General features: G+C 39.3%; 1 protein-coding gene across 1 annotated transcript; it reads right to left on the minus strand.

Annotated features, from left to right (window-relative positions):
- Nucleotides 1-5,065: 5,065 nt before the first annotated feature.
- On the minus strand, nt 5,066-19,751 carry LOC139953313 (uncharacterized). The gene is made up of 3 exons (XM_071952807.1): nt 18,994-19,751; nt 8,603-9,504; nt 5,066-8,202 (listed from the first exon to the last, which is right to left on the minus strand). Exons 1-3 carry the CDS (start codon nt 19,280-19,282, stop codon nt 8,014-8,016), a joined length of 1,380 nt encoding a protein of 459 aa, XP_071808908.1. The 5' UTR covers nt 19,283-19,751; the 3' UTR covers nt 5,066-8,013.
- Nucleotides 19,752-20,887: the final 1,136 nt, after the last annotated feature.

The raw sequence follows: 20,887 nt of genomic DNA on the forward strand, positions 1-20,887 counted from the left end.
ATAATGTACAATATAGTGTGCGATGTTTCTCATATATATGCGATAATTGTCACATACGTGCGATATTCATTTGATGTATGCAATAAATGTAGTATAATGCAATAAATGTAATATACATGCAATAAATTGTAACTAGCTAGTACGACAGATGAAGTCAAAAATTGTTTAAAAGGAGTACAGCGCCCCAGTTACTGGGTCTATGTCTGCACTAGTTCGATAACGTAACCCTCCTCCTCCCGACGGCCGCCAGGCCGGAGGGTTACCAGATTATTTTAATCGGCAGCTTGTCACCAGACTTGCCCCATTTTTACAACTTTCAAAAATCATGAAACTTAATCCTCAATCAATGTCTAATGAACACTCAAGTCAAACACCTTTGAAAAAATATTTTTTGAACAAAAACTTACCAGATCCCGGAGCGATTTCCCAGGTTTATATATTTTGAACTTGTCGCATCGCTTTGCAAACGCTTTATTCAGGCACAACGCCTTCATTGGTAATAGGTAGCATAAAAACTCCTGGATCTACGGCCGACAGGACTGACATTACGAGATCATACCGAACATTAACGATACTGTCCAAATGTTGACGACAACACGTTCGGAACATTTCGGATAACTTCGAAAGAGGAGGAATTCCTCCTTTTTGGTCACGTGATTTTGGGTGATACCGGATCCTAAATTCGACAGAGCCTAGTCGGAGATTTTTGGGTCTGGGGAACCAGACTACAAAACCATGTGCAAAACTAAACCATTGGGCGACCAACGTCACGTGACCTAATGAGAGGGGTAACTAACACTTGACGTTAAGCCTAGATCAACGTGTGCATTTGTATGTTTGAGGATTTTCTTTCTCGAAATCCTTGAAGAATATTCTGCAGTTTGTGCTGTTTTTCACGCATAGCGTGCCTTTTGTCACACATTATATATCTGGTCAAACGCACAAGTGAAATATCGTGCCAGGGAAATTCCCTTTTCATCCAGGCGCGACGATAGCTGTTACCACCCCGGAGGTCGCGAGTATAGAGATGTTCACAATCATTTACACCAAAATTTAGTTGAGTCTGCCGAACCTGCTGCTGGCTCAGTTTTAATTCAACTGTTTTTTACATGTTCAGTACTTTTTTCAATACATCGTATGAGGGCGCCCTTCTCATTCTCTGCGATCAGCAGTCAGAGAAGGCCGTGTCCGAATTGGCGACTTCGGCTACAGCTACGGCTAGGGCGCGCGCGTCTGCCATTCTTCAACACTGGCAGACGCGCTGATCTAGACGTAGCTGTAGCCAAAGTCGCCAATTCGGACACGGCCTAAGACCAGGACTAATTATGTTGTACATGTATGTATTCTTTCTCCATGGTATGCCATTGCACATTATAGACCTTCCAGTCTGCTTCATGTAGAACTCTTTGTACCTACGGTGCACAGCCTCCCTGGGGTTTAAAAATAAAAACTTGGCCTACTTTTGTTACAAATTTAGATGAATAATCGAGTCAACCTACATTTTACTTTATTTTGCGAAAACTTTGAACAATTTCGTCCCCTAAAAATAAGCTATAATCAAAAATGTATACTCTTCTGAAAACGTCTGCCTTATTAAATTTCTTAAAAGTTAAATCGCGGCCTAAAGTGATCCCAAACCATTCTCGAACTGCGTTGTGGCCCTCGTTGTATAATGATTTTGCTACCAATATTTTCAATAAGCTCAGCTGCAAATTCTTTATTTTCACCCTAGATTTGAAGGGGTGTAGCTTTTTATCAGCTGGAATTTGACAACTTCGCGGTCTCCCTTTAGCACAGCCCGATGACGCCGCATGCACTGGTAACGCAAAAACCAACGCATGCTTGAGCTTGCTTCCTCGGTATTAAATGCTTCACAAAATCGCTAAGAGAATCAGACACAAACTAGAGAGTGAGTTGCCACCCGAGCAAGGTGGATTTCAGAGAGGGAGAGGAACACGCAATCAAATAGAAAATCTGCGAAATCTAATAGAAAAATATCAGGAGTTTCGGTAAAGATCATTTTTATTTTATTTCATATTAACGATAAAAGAAAAGAGGAACCAGCCCATGGTATAGATGGGCGCTTTTGTTATTGACTAACTTAGGCTTGGTGGTCGGGGTACCATACCAACGAAAAACAGCAATCAGCATGCTGCCTATCAGTCGATGATGTCATCGTCAGCCAATCACCGTGCAGGAAATCATGCTGTCTAATATTTGATTTTTTTCGTAATGGGAGTTTTTGATTAACGGTGGAAATCGCTGTATCCTGACTGGACTAGGTACGATCCGGTCTCGCTTTATAGCATTTCCGGAAATAATAATTATATTATTTATTTATTTTATTTTAAATCTTTACTTTAGACATACACAATAGTTACAAGTTGTACAGGGGCTGTCAAGGTTAAAACAAAAGTATAAAAACTGTCATCAAAAGATGACTGTGTAAAACTAGACCCCTAAAATAATCTATCCATTGGGGAATGTTGCCTACATTCCTAACGGGAAAATTTGCCGTGTTTTTGTGACTTGTTTTTTTTTCTTTTTGAAGCCATTTTTTACGTACAAATTTCTCTTTTTAATGAGTTGCACCGATCTGTTTCATAAAAAACGACAGATATGCTTGATTTCAATATACTGCTACATTATTTCTGTCAATACTTTTCAGATAAGGCCGAAAAAGACTTGATTTTTTTTTAATGTGAATTGCCAAATAAATAATAATAATTTCAAAAGCTCTTTGGACTAATTCATATTCAAACCGAGGTCACGCTTGAAAATAATCAGCGCAGATAAATCACAAAGGAAACGAGTGTACTGCGGGTAGACTGTGAAAGTTTGAGCTCAATGGTTGTCGAAGTTGCGAGATAATAATGAAAGAAAAAACACCCTTGTCAAGTTGTCACAAAGTTGTGTGCTTCCAGGTGCTTGATTTCGAGACCTAAAATTATAAGTCCGAGGTCTCGAAATCAAATTCGTGGAAAATTACTTCTTTCTCGAAAACTACGTCACCGTTTCTCACAATGTTTTATACCATCAATCTTCCCCAATTACTCGTTACCAAGTAAGGTTTTATGCAAATAATTATTTTGAGTAATTACCAATAGTGTCCACTACCTTTAAGTTATTATTTGACCATCATACCTGTTTAAATTTTCAGGCCATAAACTCACAAAATACCCAATACAACACCTGATCTGATATTCATTAATATTGTATTACGTACTGAAACATTTTAACTGACTAAAAGATTTAAAAGAACCCTACACACAAAATGTACATCAAAATGTCGGATTACGTGCGAGTATAAATCCATAATTATTAGCTAGTACATAGCGATGTAAAACCTCCTATGCTGACACACACATTCATTACTATACGCAAAAATTGTTCCCGAGATGATGTGAAATAACAACAGACTCTAAAGTCAAAGAATTCAAATTTAAACCGGCAACTAATTTTAGTAATAAAGAAATTTGTCCCACCAGACTTTGTTAAATTCTAGCCTTCAAATATGGCGTAATGTTTCTGCTTAGGCCTATGGTACATACTTATAATAGCGCCTTTTATTATGACACAACGTACAAAGTATACAACACTATAACAAGCGGTAATGTGTCGTGCGTGGCATGGCAACAATAACCCATCACTGCGTGATACTGATAGCATTAGCTTTATTTTATTATTACTATCTTTTTACAACTTTTACTTTGGTGTTTACGTCGTAATTGATAAGAGTTATTAATTAGTATAGACTAGCGGGATGCCGTGCTTCGCGCGGCACCCCGCTAGATGATGAAAATCCTTAACACAAATATTTCGAAATGTAATGTGGGTGAGGGTGTTATACGCCTCTCTCAATATTTATGCATGGCGTCATAATTCTAACCCAAAATGAACCTATTTCGTACGTCCGCCACTACTTGCAGTAGCTGCGCCCACCTCGTTTTGGGTTAGACGATGTACCGTACGCATACTTCTAGAAACCAGACCTACCAAGTCTCACTCATTAGGCGTGAGACTCACGCATTTTGGGCTCTGTCTCACGCTCACACGCACAGCAACCATTTTCTCATGCATTGGGGCCAGACCGGGGAAAAAAATAAAAATTAACGTCATGCATTGCCAAGTCGCGCTCGTGTGTACAAAAACGCAATCCACAATGTTTGCACAATTTCTAGATTGCACGCAGTTGATCAGAATCATCATTTGTTTGTACAAACTTTGTACAAACAGAGCACAAGTTTGCAGATTGCGCACGCTTTTGCTCTTTCAGCAGGTTCAACTAAAATTCGGCAGAGCGCAAGACGCTCATTGCGCACAAGTTTTTCCCGATTCACTTAGCAAACTCGTTAAATGCAGAGGCAGAGGAAGTGAGCGGAGGATTTTGGACATCAATTTTTAGTCAATTTTGTTTAGTTTGGAAGGAAATAATCTGACACAATCGTACCTGCACATTAACCACCAACATATTCTGTGTACCTCATGTTAGTTTTAATTATTATGAAGAGGTTTTTGATGCATTTTGGAACACTTTTTTGTCCATAATTAAATTTCTGATTAAAAAAAAAAAAAAAAAAGAAAGTTGGGCGGCGATTTCGAAAGGCCTTCTAAAACTGGCAACTTTTTTTCGGGGGGGGGGGGGTTGAGCTTTGAAAAATCTCACGCATAGCTGGCCTCTGGACTTGGCATCTCTGGAATTGTGTATGGTAGTGTATATTCCCATTGACTTGTGTATGGTTGTGTATTTTCCCATTGACTGGTGTATGGTTGTGTAGTTTCCCATTGACTTGTGTATGGTTGTGTAGTTTCCCATGGACTGGTGTATGGTTGTGTAGTTTCCCATTGACTTATGTATGGTTGTGTAGTTTCCCATTGACTTGTGTATGGTGGTGTAGTTACCCATTGACATGTGTATGGTTGTGTAGTTTCCCATTGACTTGTGTATGGTTGTGTAGTTTCCCATTGACTGGTGTATGGTTGTGTAGTTTCCCATTGACTTGTGTATGGTTGTGTAGTTTCCCATTGACTTGTGTATGGTTGTGTAGTTTCCCATTGACTGGTGTATGGTTGTGTAGTTTCCCATTGACTGGTGTATGGTTGTGTAGTTTCCCATTGACTGGTGTATGGTTGTGTAGTTTCCCATTGACTTGTGTATGGTTGTGTAGTTTCCCATTGACTGGTGTATGGTTGTGTGAATTCCCATTGACTTGTGTATGGTTGTGTAGTTTCCCATTGACTTGTGTATAGTTGTATAGTTTCCCATTGACTGGTGTATGGTTGTGTCAATTCCCATTGACCTGTGTACGGTTGTGTAGTTTACCATTGACTTGTGTATGGTTGTATAGTTTCCCATTGACTTGTGTATGGTTGTATAGTTTCCCATTGACTGGTGAATGGTTGTGTCAATTCCCTTTGACTTGTGTATGGTTGTGTAGTTTCCCATTGACTTGTGTATGGTTGTGTAGTTTCCCATTGACTTGTGTATGGTTGTGTAGTTTCCCATTGACTTGTGTATGGTTGTGTAGTTTCCTATTGACTTATGTATGGTTGTGTAGTTTCCAATTGACTTTTTTAGTTTGGAAGGAAATAATCTGACACAATCGTACCTCCACATTAACTATCAACATATCCTGTGTACCTCATGTTAGTTTTAATTATTATTAAGAGGTTTTTGATGCATTTTGGAACACTTTTTGTCCACAATTAAGTTTCTGATTTTTTTTATAAAAAAAAATAAAATGAATTTAAAAAAAGTTGGGCGGGGATTTCGAAAGGCCTTCTAAAACTGGAAATTTTTTCGGGGTGGGGGGTGGGGGGGGGGGGAGTTGAGCTATGAAAAGTTTCACGCATAGCTTGCCTCTGGACTTGGCATCTCTGAGAAACTATAAGGCTCCCCGTGAGCCCTTAAAGGGGTCTAATATTTTGGGCCTCCTTAACGCTACACGTTTTTCAAATCAGCGTTGATAGGTGAAACTGACCGTTAGCCAGCAATAACTAAAGTTTCTTTTGTACTACAATACCAAAACTTTCCCCACACACTCAATATACATTCATAATGCTTGCATTTCCTTTTTAAAAAACATCGTCAAAAAATGACATTTTCACGTCCCACGACACATAGCGTTGCTACAGCACTATAAGTAAAGCGAGTTTTCGGAACATGCTGTGTGCCACAAATCTAGTTTATCTACTGTTATGGGTTTTTTTTCGGGGGGCGGTAAGAGCGTAGGCCTCTTTTTAGTTTATTCTCATCTGAATTGGTTAGTAGGCTGCACATTACGGGAGCACTAAACGTGAACGTCAAAAAAGTGTATTGTTTATTGTCACTTTGGGCTTATTGCATCTCGCGAAATCTTAACGACAAAACACACAATTTCTGACCGCGTTCATGTTCACGCTGCTCTAGGAACAAACCTCCATACATCCCATATCTCTGGAACCCTACATCGTACATACTAAATAAAAATGATAAATTCATCCTCACTCCTTAATTTTCTCTAACTTATTTCACTTTCAGAAAGCATGTCAAGTTATTTTTAGGGTTTGTTACGTCCAGTTTGAGTCAATAGACAAACTCCTAAAAATGAACCCCATTCAGCCGCATGAGGTCTCTTTTGTTAATAACGGGCCGACTGCTAAAAAAATAAAATTAGGCTACAAAATGGATTTGGCAAAATGTACATTCTGAGACCAGACCGACACACTGCTCTAACCAATTTTGTGAATGGACTTATTCAAAAGGAAACTTAATGCCGTTTTGCTTAACAAGTTTAACCAAATGCAAAGTTCTTTTTTACAGCTTCAAAACAGCCTTTGTCGTACGTGTATAAGTTTCACAAACTTCCGTGATGGGGTAAACTCTGAAACTTCAAAACTACCTCCATGAACAGACCGTATTCTAAAACAGTATTCATGTACTCATTTGAGTTTACTGGCACAATATAGCGTCCATAGTTTAAAAAACAGCAAGATACGTTTTGCATCAATAGTACAACTTCTGTTTGGAGATTTTTGTAAGTACGAGGTCGCCACCCACTTTCAACCTAAAGTGGTCCTAAAGCGACCTCCTTCACCAAGCAACATGTGGCCTGTCTCAAAACCAAACACCACACCACTCACAATACACTGACCAGAATGTAAGGAGCGGTTATAGGCTCTTTGCGTAAGGCCCCCCCCCCAACCCCAAAATGTTATTAATTGTAAAGTTCCCTGAGACACCTCCCAACCTATAGCCGGCCCTACCCAATGTTTCAAAATTATAAAGCTTCCGTTTGATCCCATCCTTGTCCATCATGACAATTCTCATGCCGTTTGGAAGTGAATTTTTTTTTTTATAAATATTCTACATTTAATCTTTTCAACAAATGAGTCACTTGTCAGAAGAATTTTTAGGAAGTCTGATAAAAAAAAACACCAGTCGTACTAGTTGTGTGCTTTCAGATGCTGAATTCAAAACCTCAGCTGAGGTCTCGAATTCAATTCAAATATTTTAGTGAAAAATTACTTCTTTTTCATAGACTATGCTACCTTCAGAGGGAGCCGTTTAACAATGTATTATACTATCAACAGCTCTCCACTGCTCGTTACCAAGTACGTTTTTAAGCTAACAAATATTTTGAGTAATTACCAATAGTGTCCAGTGCCTTTAAACACTACATTCAAAAAATTAGGTTATACAATTTTATTGTAATAATATAACGCTCTTTTACAATAATCAAGTTGGAATAACTATTTGTATATACATAATGTTATATCTTTAATAATTGACAACTGAAGTTGGTTCTCCATGGTAATACTAGGGACTTTTCGTTTTCGACGACGGATGGTTCTGCGACAGTAAATATGACATTTGGCGTCATCTGCGCATGCGTCGGCTTTGAGGACGGACGTCCCTCAATTTCTACGACTGTACTTGGGATGGATCTTCGTTGTGCTGAAAACGACAACGTTTAGCTGAACAACCGTCGCAGAACCATCCGTCGTCGAAAACGATAAGTCCCTGTTTTTAACTCAGCGGCAACCACACGACTCGACCACCATATTCTGATACGTCTTGAGAGCCACGTCATTCTCTTCGTTGAAATACAGGATACTGAGCGGTGACATGCTCTGTGGAACACAGCACGGTGGTGGTATGTCTTGAGATGTTACTGCACTCATTACGCTCTGGATATGGGCATGGTTTGACGGGTTGGACGTCTGGGTCATAAAGAATAAGAATAATAAAAGAATCAATCGGAATAACATCATTTTGGTAAAGATATTATGGTCTGATGCAGAACCATGCACGGGCGTCTGTGCGACACCTAAATGTAGCCCGAGCCCTATGTAGCCTGACCTAAATGTAGCCCCAAACTAAGTACGATGTAGTACTTTGGGGCTACATTTAGGTGCAAGTTTACTTGTGTAGAGTGCATTGTTTGAGCTGAGCTTACTGTGTAACAAAAAACATGCAAAAACTAACTTTGGCGAGATCGAGTTTCAAAGGAGAACTCCAGGTGCATATACACGTGAAGGGCAATAGTGTTGAATACGATTCGTACATGATAACCTATGATGTTTGTGGAGACTATAGCGGAGCTAGGAGAAAATTACAAACCTTTGAGAGAGGAAAGCTGCAAGATCCAGCACAATAATAAGCCTCGAATCCTCCTGATGGTGCAATCACGTACCTATCCCAGTTCATTGTACTAAAGTTAACAAACATTGGATGTCTTGAGCAGACACCATTACTGGGATTCACGGTGTTCATAGCATCATCGTCATTCAGCACAGGCTCTTTAATAACATCATCCGATAATGAGCTTGTCGGATCCAATAGTGGTGCTTTGCCTCGCTTTTTGCTGTGACCTTTGCGCTTTTTACCAGTGCGTTTCTTCTCCTTGCGTCTGTTGCTGTCTTGTTCAGTGAAGTGTTGGAAAGTAGCTTGGTGTGCAAGATTCGTTGTCCCATCCTCTGGGAACTCATTGGTGAGTATTGGGTATGTTTTAGTATCAATGCTCCTTGCGTGTCTAGAGAGGACTGTTTGTTCATAATGCAGTTTCATGCCTTCTTCTTTAGCCCAAGGCAAGGCAGAGTTTTTATCATTACTCTCGTCTTCAAGCGCGTACATCAGAAGAAATGGGCGCGCATGATTTGAGATAACCCTCTCAATGACGTCACGATCATGTGGTGTATTACGTGACCCGGCGAGTACCTTAAATGACACCCCAATAACTAGTTTCGAAGTGGTTGATTTTGACGCGTTCATGACGTGGACAAGGTGAGAAGTGATATCCAAAGTGCGCCATCTACGACCTGGTGAAGGCTGGCGATGAATCCCCATCAATCGACATCTGGTCGGGGTGTCTTCAATCAAATGAACTTGAATGCTGAGGACTGAGTTAGAATCCATTGTAGTGAGTTGCTTCGAAGCGAAGTATTGAAGCTCAGCTGCTTTAAAATCTTCTGATGTATGTGGTCTCACTGTGAATACATACATTAACTCACTGCATGCCAACTCTGAAATAAACAATACAGATTGGAAAGTATTAGTTTAAAGTCTATAACTGGATGAATGTAACTTAAAGGCAGTGGACACTCATGGTAATTGTCAAAGACTAGCCTTCACAGTTGGTGTATCTCAACATATGCATAAAATAACAAACCTGTGAAAATTTGAGCTCAATGGGTTGTCGAAGTTGCGAGATAATAATGAAAGAAAAAACACTCTTGTCACACGAAGTTGTGTGCGTTTAGATGGATAAAATTTGAGCTCAATGGGTTGTCGAAGTTGCGAGATAATAATGAAAGAAAAAAACACTCTTGTCACACGAAGTTGTGTGCGTTTAGATGGTTGATTTCGAGACCTCAAGTTCTAAATCTGAGGTCTCGAAACCAAATTCGTGGAAAATTACTTCTTTCTCGAAAACTATGTTACTTAAGAGGGAGCTGTTTCTCACAATGTTTTATACTATCAACCTCTCCACATTACTCGCCACCAAGTAAGGTTTTATGCAAATAATTGTTTTGAGTAATTACCAATAGTGTCCACTGCCTTCAAGCAGATACCACTATTCACCCCAGCCACCATGGCTTGACAAATCTGCTAAATGGTTTATGAGCCGGCTTTCTATATTGTATGTGCGATTATTATCATGACCCTGACTGCATTGACATCCAACTTAAAGGGAAGGTATACTATCGGTAACTGCCAAAGACCAGTGTTCTCACTTGGTGTATCCCATCTTATGCATCAAATAACAAGCCTGTGAAAATTTGGGCTCAATCGGTCATCGAAGATGCGAGAAAAAGATGAAAGAAAAAAACACCCTTGTTGGACGAATGTGTGTGCTTTCAGAGAAGTCTTATATTATTTTAGTGAGAAATTGCCTATTTCTCGAAAACTACTCTACTTCAGAGGGAGTCGTTTCCCACAATGTTTTATACTATCAACTGCTCTCCAATGCTCTTAACCAAGTCAGTTTTTAAGTTAATATTTGTTTTGAGAAACGTGTACCTTCCCTTTAATGCGCAACTATTTTAGTTTGAGATATTTCATCACCAAAATACCTCCTAAGATGTAAGTAATGTGTGATTACCCATTCAAGGTTATGTTTTCTTGACAACCATCAATATAAACATATGCCAACTTTATTGGCTCGTTGATTGTACACTAAAAGCTTCATTTGACGTTTTCCGACACGGGCTGACCATTCGTTTAAAGACGCTGAGCCTATATGATCGTGTGAGTTAAGAAGCGAACTTGGCGGGTAAGTATTTCGCTTAAACATGAAACCTTCTTAATGATGCAACGATTGTATTCAATGGATAGAAATGCGTTCTTATAGTACGTAAACCCAATTCAGCCACTATTGGGTGGTCAGGTTGCATGGAAGCATCAATCATCGCTTTCAACCATTCGGACACCAGCTTCTGACCCAAACTTCTGACACAAACTTTGGACACAAACTTCGGACGCTAGCTTCGGACCCTAGCTTCGGATCCGAGCTTTGGACCTAAGCTTCGGACCCTAAATTAAAGGCAGTGTACACTATTAGTATTAGTAAAACATATTTTTTAGCATAAAACTTTACTTGGTAAACGAGTATAATAATATTCAAAAGACGCAGAATGATGCGGCATATCATGCGTTCGAGCACACCCCCTCCAGTTGGTCAGGTTATGGAAAGCTTGCAATTATTGAATGTCAGGTCTGAGATGTGACTGTAGAGGGGTACCGTACCCGCTATCGTGCCAGCCATAAATCACTTTATACCATTTAAACTATGCCTAAAAGTAGACATCGGCAATACATCACAAGACACAATTAAATTAAAAAAGCTTCAGTACCATTAGTGTCATGAGTAAATTGAATCGGGCTCGCCCTGGCCGACTTAGAGATACGGGGTTGGAATCTAGTTAATGGAATCGCTAGTACCTAAATTTGTTTACGTAGTGTTCACTTATTAAATAGAAGACGTGCATTCAAGTAAAGACAGTCTTTATATATAACATCAGATAGGTTAAATAACGCTACCTGGTTAAAGACACTGGACACTATTGTAAATTGTCAAAGACCAGTCTTCTCACTTGACGAATCTCAACATAATATGCATAAAATAACAAAGCTGTGAAAATTTTAGCTAGATTTGTCGTCGGTGTTGCGAGAAACTATGACAGAAAAAAACACCCTTGTCACACAAGTTGAAAGTTGTGTGCTTTCAGATGCTTGATTTTGAGACCTCAAATTCCAAACCTGAAACATTTTACAAAACAAAATTCATACAATAACATACAAAAGCCATTTGACATGTTTCTTTGACCATGGTTGGACATCGGTAGTCCAATTTATCTCCTTGTTAGACCTACAAACCACGAGTAACTTTGCGAACGTTTCGCTTTACGGTTTCGCTTGACTCTTTAATCTGCTCTGCCGTGCCTCGACAACGCACGGCATATGGCAATGTGCGCTTCTAGAACAGTCTGAAATGCATGGACTCTATCGGTTATTACTCAAAATAATTGTTAGCATAAAAGTTCACTTGGTAACTTTGATAAATACCAATAGTGTACACTGCCTTTAAGATTAACTACAACAGTTTGGAACGTATTGTTAATATTCATATGATATATTAATGTTTATAGAGCGACAACTGACAATTATTTTGGAGTGGTCGAGTGTCATTGTCAATCCCAACCAATGAGCTTCTAGCTAAAAGTATCAAAATAAACAAAACCAGTGAAGGTTGAGACCTAAGACAGAGTTCATGATGTATATGTGCTTGGCATGTAAACAAAGTAAAACAAAATCAAATGTTTTATTAGAATATTCAACTTTTCTTGCATACCGTAAATTTACGGAACACAAGTGTCTCTTATAACAGTAGAAATATAGGTTGGAGCAAAAGCAATTTATTTCAGATTTATCAGAGGATCTAGTTTTTGCCTAAAATAAAAGCATGATGATAGATAGATAGATAGATAGATGGTTTATTAAAAAACTGTCCTCGCAGCACGAAGGCTGAATTACAACAGTTTTACATCAATTTAAAATTTGAAATTAAATAGAAGGCAAATCGGTAATAAAAAATAAAATAAAAATATGTGAAATAGTTAAGCCACTCCCCTAAATTTACACATTGAAAATTGCACATTGAAATTGAATGATGAGAATTATAACTATCTTTGTGGTTGCAAACAGATTGCATTTTAAATTAATAAGCCTACACACTTATGCTGGCCTTCAATTCAGTGTTGGTCAACCAGTTTTGATTTATTCTAATTCTAAATTTGTTCACAGTTAAATTTAGTGATGTTTTGTATCATTCTTCAGACCGGATTGATTCCCTCTTTGGTTGATACTGCCATTATTTGCGACTACAGCAATTCTCATGATGTCCTTATCACATAGAAGCCTTTACACAAACTTTGTTTTAAAGGCAGTGTGGACACTATTGGTAATTGTTAAAGACTAGCCTTTACAGTTGGTGTATCTCAACATATGCATAAAATAACAAACCTGTGAAAATTTGAGCTCAATTGGTCATCGAACTTGGGAGATAATAATGAAAGAATAAAACAACCATGTCACACGAAGTTGTGTGCGTTTAGATGGTTGATTTCGAGACCTCAAGTTCTAAATCTGAGGTCTCGAAATCAAAATGCGCTGAAAATTACTTCTTTCTCGAAAACTATGGCACATCAGAGGGAGCCGTTTCTCACAATGTTTTATACCATCAACCTCTCCCCTTTACTCTTCACCAAAAAATGCTTTATGCTAACAATTATTTTGAGTAATTACCAATAGTGTCCACTGCCTTTAACAACAATACTAATTTCTAATCATTATAGGTCTTGTTGATAACGCCAATGATGTTTTACATCGAGTCGAGTTAATAGGAAAGTGAGTTGAAAACTTTGACCATGTGAGTGTCTGACTTAATAATAATAATAATAATAATAAGACTTGTAATGCGCACATATCCACCCTGCTGGGTGTTCAAGGCGCAGTAAACCAAAACAAAACAAAACAAAAACACAACACAAAGAAAAACAGACACAACAAAATTAGTCATTGAAAACCTGTGACATAAGATAAGTTTTGAGAAGAGACTTGAATTTTGCGGTACAAAGACAAGATCGAAGATTAAGTGGTAGAGAGTTCCAGATGCGTGGCGCGGCTACAGAAAAAGACCTGTCACCCCATGAGTGTCGAGACTTGGGTTCAATGAGGAGAAGCATGGAACTTGATCGAAGATTCCTTGAAGGAGTGTAAACTTGAAGCAGTTCAGAAATATAGTGGGGAGCCTTGCCATTTAGAGCTTTGTGGACAATGAGCATCAGCTTGAAGATGATTCGTTGAGAGATAGGGAGCCAGTGTAGTTGTTTTAGAATGGGGGTGATAGAACAGGATTTTCTAGACAGTGTCACAATGCGAGCAGCAGTATTTTGGAGCCGTTGAAGTCGGGAAATCTGGTTGTTAGGAAGACTGTAGAGAAGAGCATTGCCGTTGTCAAGACGAGAAGTAACAAATGCGTGAATGACCTTTTCAGTGGCACTTTTGTCCAAGTACTTGCGAATCTTACCTATATTCCTGATGTGATATGATGATAAACGAACAATGTTGTTGATGTGTGGCTGAAGTGTCATCGATGAATCAAAAATAACCCCTAAGTTCCGAGCTTTCAGCGAGGGAGCTATCCGAGCATCACCGATGGAGATGTATGGCACTGAAACCTTAGTTAACTGTTGACGTGACCCAAATAAAAGGAACTCTGTCTTATCATCATTTAACTTCAGGAAGTTTTGTTGTGTCCAACGTCGAATCTCTTGGATGCATTTCTCAAGTCTTGCAATAGATGCATTGGCGTTTTCTTGAGAAGATTTAAACGTGATGTATAGCTGAGTGTCGTCTGCGTACACATGGTAATTCAGATTAAACTTGAGGATGATGTCACGAATCGGTAAAGTGTACAGCGTAAACCACTGCGGGCCGAGTACCGACCCCTGTGGCACAGAGTAGTTCAAAACAACAGGGTCGGATATCGCAGTGCCAATACATACATGCTGAGTTCTGTTGTGGAGATACGATTTGCACCATGCTAGGGCTGTGTCCTCTATGCCAAGGTGATTCTGGAGCCGAGAGAGAAGGATGTTATGATCAACAGTGTCAAAAGCAGCACTCAAGTCTAGCAGGACTAGTGCTGTAAGGTTACCATTGTCCATAGAAGAGAGAATATCGTTGCTCACACGGACTAGTGCAGCCTCGGTCCCATGGAAAGGCTTGTATGCTGACTGGAACACGTCGGACAGGTTGAAAGTATGAATGTGATCAGAAATACGTGATGACACTACTCGTTCGATGACTTTTCCAAGATATTTTAAGTTTGCAACCGGTCTGTAGTTTTTGAATATCTCCTTGTCCATGTGATTTTAGTAATGACCTTGGCTTATTAACCAGTGCATGCCTACATACTTTCTGTACTGATTGAGTCATGGCGACGTATCAATTTGAGTGCAATTTATACTGTCAGTATTTATTTGGTATATTGATGTCTGTATGCACGCTTCCACTGCTGGACGTACATTAATACCCAATGCTGCTAAATTGGTATTGACATAGTAATGGTAGGCCCTATTCTTTGTGTTGTTATAGGGTATCATGATTTTGGAGGACGTCTGAATAATATTGATGTAAAGTTTCATTTGCGTAAGTGCTACTTACTATTACAAACTTGGCTCTGAATTTCGCAAAATTACACGTCAGTATTTCCAGAGCTGAACCACGAACCTTGAACGTCCAGTTTTAATTACGAGTCTCTGGGACTCATGAAAATCAAAAATATGATTATTTAAGTTTTACTGACATAAATAAATAAGAAGAAATATAACACACACACACAAATAATTATGTGCGTATTTTGTTAAATTGTACATGTGCATAATGTGTAATTTGTTATTTTGAGCTCTGCTACCAGTGTTTATATAAGTTGTCGCCTAGAACAAGTATTTATGACAGCTAGCGTGCATATCACATGTTTCCACGGCACGTTTATTTAAACAACTTGAAGTGTAACATGATACTAGTCCTTATAACGTGGCAATGGATTGATTTTGCAGGTTGAAAATGAAGGAATGATTGTGTCGTGTGTTGACACAACAACTGATGTCCACATTCTGTACTATAATATAACGTCGTTGGACATGTTTAGGGTATACCCTGCTGGTGGAGCAGGATCATAGAATGGCGAACGAGGCGGGGGGGGGGGGTAAATGTTTCAAGAGGAGCCACGACTAAACTAGCATCTTCACCAGCTTCAGAAACTATTCTTATTATAGAAAACTGGCAATAAGTTCGATTGGTATCGATGCGCAGTTTTTAACAGATAAAGTTAAATGAGATCAATTTAGGAACTCACTCAGGGGACGTGCCCACTAAATCCACGAGGGAAAGGTAGGAGTCCCGGCCGATTTCATATCCTTCCGCCCAGGTAGTACTTTTATAAGTAGGACAGTTCTTTTTGGACTGGAGAAGTCTCCCGAATTCTGATATCACTTTGAAATGGGCAAGCTATATTTTGCAGTTAAGTCTTTGACCGATGAAGCAAGATTGTTACTTCAATTCACTCAACAAGAACAAGTGGCTGCAAGTAATTATTGATTCTGAAGGAAACAGTAACTCCAACCTATCAGTTTGATTTCCATGAACCGACTCAATCGCCAGAATTTCATAAATCTGTTGCCATTAAGATAGTCCCAGGACACACATTAAATTGTTGAACGCTTCGTCAATTTATCGCTTTAATTCAACTGATGATGTGTGGACGAACTGATGACCTGTACACCGTACAAATGGTGTGAGGGAGGGTGGAGCTGGTGGTCATTACTTCTGACCTTTTGGGGCACTATGGCTTGGGCAGTATTTATTGGGCATTGCCACCTTTGTCTCAGGTAGATGTCTTGTGCACAGTATTTTGGGGGTAGGCCTAGTATGTCTTGGGTTGTATGAATTGGGTGTTAATGGAACACCCTGATAATGGAACACCCTGATTTCACTGTACTGTACGCCCTAATATTTCTCAACCAGAGATAAACAATGCAATCATAACATTGGTCCTGTATAATATTAGTCAATGTCTATTCGGGACTCATTATCCCAATCAGTCTTTACTGCGTCATGTCTTCAATTTCCAGACAAATAAAATCAACATTACTGGGTCCATGTTTTAAATGATATGATAAATACTACGGAATATTCGATTCAATTCAACAGTTTACAAATAAAAAATGAGAACAAATTCCCAGTGTGCACTAAAAATAACATTCAAAACTATACTTTTTACACAAAAAATTCATACAAGGACATACAAAAGCCATTTGACATGTTTCTTTGACCATGGTTGGACATCGGTAGTCCAATTTCTCTCCTTGTTAGACCTACAAACCGTGAGTAACTTTGCGAACGTTTCGCTTTAAGCCCGGTTCATACTTCCTGCGAAAGCGAATGCGAAGCGAATGTTGACGTCACAAATTTGCAACGCACAATTCGCAGCAGTTGCCCCCTGCTCTACTCCCTTGCCAATATTCCTGCGAAAGTAGAGTGTGACGCCCTATTCAAGTCAAATTCGCTTATAGCATTTGCCTTGCCTCGACAATGCACGGCATATGGCAATGTGCGCTTCTAGAACAGTCTGAAAACGTGTACATACTCCAACTTGTACCAAGTGATTGAAGTCAATTAAAATGTGTTACAGACTAATGGGTTCGAAGAGGGAAAACGATTATTTCCAACCGCCTTATCTTGATTGTATATTTAAAGTTTAAGTGTTTGGGTTGAGCTGTGATGTGGGTCTAGGCGGGACCGTGCCTATCAGCCGAGTTATTTGCAGCTCCTAACCTAATTAAAGGCAGTGGACACTCACAAGTTATCTCACAAGACTGGTCTTTGACAATTACCAATAGTGTCCATGTGCCTTTAAAGGCAGTGGACATTATTGGTAATTGTCAAAGACTAGCCTTCACAGTTGGTGTATCTCAACATATGCATAAAATAACTAACATGTGAAAATTTGAGCTCAATCGGTCATCAAAGTTGCGAGATAATAATGAAAGAAGAAAACACCCTTGTCACACGAAGTTGTGTGCGTTTAGATGGTTGATTTCGAGACCTCAAGTCCTAAACCTGAGGTCTCGAAATCAAATTCGTGGAAAATTACTTCTTTCTCGCAAACTGTGTCACTTCAGAGGGAGCCGTTTCGCACAATGTTTTATACCATCAACCTCTCCCCATTACTCTTCACCAAGAAAGGTTTTATATAATAATTATTTTGAGTAATTACCAATAGTGTCCACTGCCTTTAAGGCTAAGATTTCTGAAAGAAGGATGTGTGGTTTCAGACAGCGAAGTCTGGTCCTTCCGACTGAACAATTACTGGCGTGCGATAGGGCAGATGGGCAGACCATGGGCAGACCATTGACAGACCATTGACAGACATGGGCAGACCATGGGCAGACCATGGGCATATCGGAGCACTATACGGAGAGGTACTTTGTCACCTTAACACGGTCATAGTTTCAAACGAAAGGTCCTTAAACAGCTGACAAATTAACAAACTGTCACATCGCAGTATGATGTAAAAAGGAAAGTTTTTCCTAAAACTTCTTGCCTAACTGCCGCTTGACATTCAAAATACGACTTATTTTATAATTTTGTGTGAAGCGTTTTGAAGAGGACCTATTCATCTCGTAAAGAACAGAAAGAAACACATAATACAAAATTTGTCCATTTGTGTATAGAGTAAATATTGAAGACCTAATAATTATGATTAACTGGCCGTACACCAACATGAAAAAGCAACATAAGAAACTACTGGAGATTACATGAACGGCCAAATATACCATTGCATCTTCAACTGATAGTTTGAGGGTTTGAGTTTTGATAATTATCTACAAAATAATTCAACTAAAGAACCTGGAAGGCTAAACTGGTTCGTTGATAAAATGCACTGATGGATAACTTTGGTTATAGTCAAAGACCAGTATTATTTCTTGGTGTATCACAAAAATAACAAACATGTCAACATTATTGGGCTGAATTGTTCATCCAAGTTACAAGAAAATAAGGACAGAACAACACCCTGCAACGATGTGTGATTTTAATTGCATAGTTTGAGTGAGAAATTACTTCCTTCATAAAAACTACGTTAATTCAGAGGAAGATGAGACTGAGAGGGAGCCGTTTCTCACAATGTTTTATAATCAACAGCTCTCCATATAGCTTGTTACCATAATACCAAGTAAGTTTTCATGCTAAAAAGTAAAAATGACATTGAGTTTACCATCAATAGTGTCAAGTGTCTTTAAAATACGTTTTGTGAAGGTGTTGTCATCTGACATTCCGACACAACAAACCATCCAGAAATAATACTAATTGGCTAATTAAACATAAACAAACTATGTTTTGCAAAGGTGCATTGCTACTGTTATTATGATTTAAGTTTTCCAACTTACCGTGTCTTGGTAAGACACTACGGACTGTGTTTCCACGACCTTTCAGAAGCTCATGATTGACGGTGAGTTTCTTCATGATTTTCATGATGTGCTTTGGTGGATGAACGGCACCGTCAATCACTGGATCCATACCTCTCGGAGATTCACCGGGAAGTTCAAACCAGCTTGAAGAATCTACGTGGCGTTCATGCTTAGCAGGTTTCGTGGATGGCAGTCCACTGCACAGCATCACACCAATGCAGCTGATAATAAACACCATCGCAACATAACGGGAACTACTCCCAGCCATTTATAGTTAGAATTATAAGGGTCGTTTCTTCGGTTGTAAGTTACTTCAAATCACACCATGATTAACGCCTTTTGCAGGTAGTTTTAACGTTGTGTTTTTGTGTTGCGTTAGTAAGGTTCTATTTCTGTGGTAATTTGTGACTCAGCATTTGATGTTCCTGTTGAGGTCGTTTTATCGCACCTGACCATACACGTCCTCCCAAAAGCTCGAGCACAAAGCAGTAGTTCTTGTAAGTCCCGCAACCGCTGACAAAACAATAAAGAAAACTGGCATAGGAGCAAATGCGACTATAAGGTTGAAGTATAACAACAAAATACCGATCACGTCGTTTGATATACAGAATTCGGCACGAAGTCACGAAGTAACTAAAAACAGTGCCTTCTTTGTTGGTTATGACTTGACAATCCTGCAGTGAAGGGTCCTCTACTACCTCTGACTACATAGGAGCTGCCTGCACTGAGAAACACCAAGTACTCGTCTATCTCACTAAATGAACTATGCTTGAACTGATAAGTGCATTAGACTGCGGTTGCAGCAGTGAGGGAAACAAATTCTCTTTTGAAGGTGTTCAGTTAAGCTATGCAGTACGAACCAGTACGACAGCACTGAAGGTCATGAGCAAATACGACAGATTGATGGGGGGGGGGGGGGGGGGGGGGGGGGTGGAGAACACACAGAATAAATAACTTGCCTGTGTGTCAAGATGAATTGGTCAACATAAACATGACTGGATGGCAATGGCTCTTGGAGCAATATTGTGTCCATAGTGCCATCATAGATGTAGATGACTTGTATTTGAAAATGTTTTCTGTTTATGTGTTTTGTGGTTTGGGATGCGGCTTTGATAAATCAAAACACTTTTAGCCGGGATACACATCACTTTATTACAAACTGTAAAACTACAGTCTAAATTCTCACCTAAATGGAGTGACATGGCACATTAAGTCGGTGCGTCAGTTAGACTAACCAGATAAGTTCAGGAACACTAAAACCACCCCTGGGGGACTCAATGGTGACCCCGACGGGACGCCTGGGACTTCAATATTGACATCAAGCCAAAATGCAAAAAGATTTACTTGTCCAAACTTGGCGAGACTTGGCGAGACTTGGCCTAGCCGTATAATCAAATAGACTCCTTCCACACCATCACCTCGCCATGCGACACGTACCCACCCTTTATCACACACCTGCATGCACAGCTCACGGGGTTGAGCAATGCTGGTGACTCAGAGAACGGTTTGATAATCTACACCCTTTCAGTTTGACAACGAAACATTGGTTGTTTCCAATGCGATGAATACAACGTTTAAAGATGCTCTGTCAGATTTTTTGCCCCAAACATTACAATAATTGATTTTTTTGAGTGAATGGTATTTCAAAGAGTGTCACCCTCTCTAACGAAAAAAAAGTTAAACTTTTACTTTTAATGGTCAGGAACCATGACAAAAATTTAAAACGTTTCTTATAAAACACATAAGAATTGGTCACGTGTGATAGTTTATTGTCGGGATCCCGCCAAAAACTAATTTTGAGCACTTTATTTAACTGCTACTAATAATTGGCGGGCTTTTTCAAGCAATGGCTCAAACTAAAGCTTGTAACTTT

Source organism: Asterias amurensis, chromosome 21 (genome assembly GCF_032118995.1).
Source record: "Asterias amurensis chromosome 21, ASM3211899v1".
Taxonomy (NCBI): Eukaryota; Metazoa; Echinodermata; class Asteroidea; order Forcipulatida; family Asteriidae; genus Asterias; species Asterias amurensis.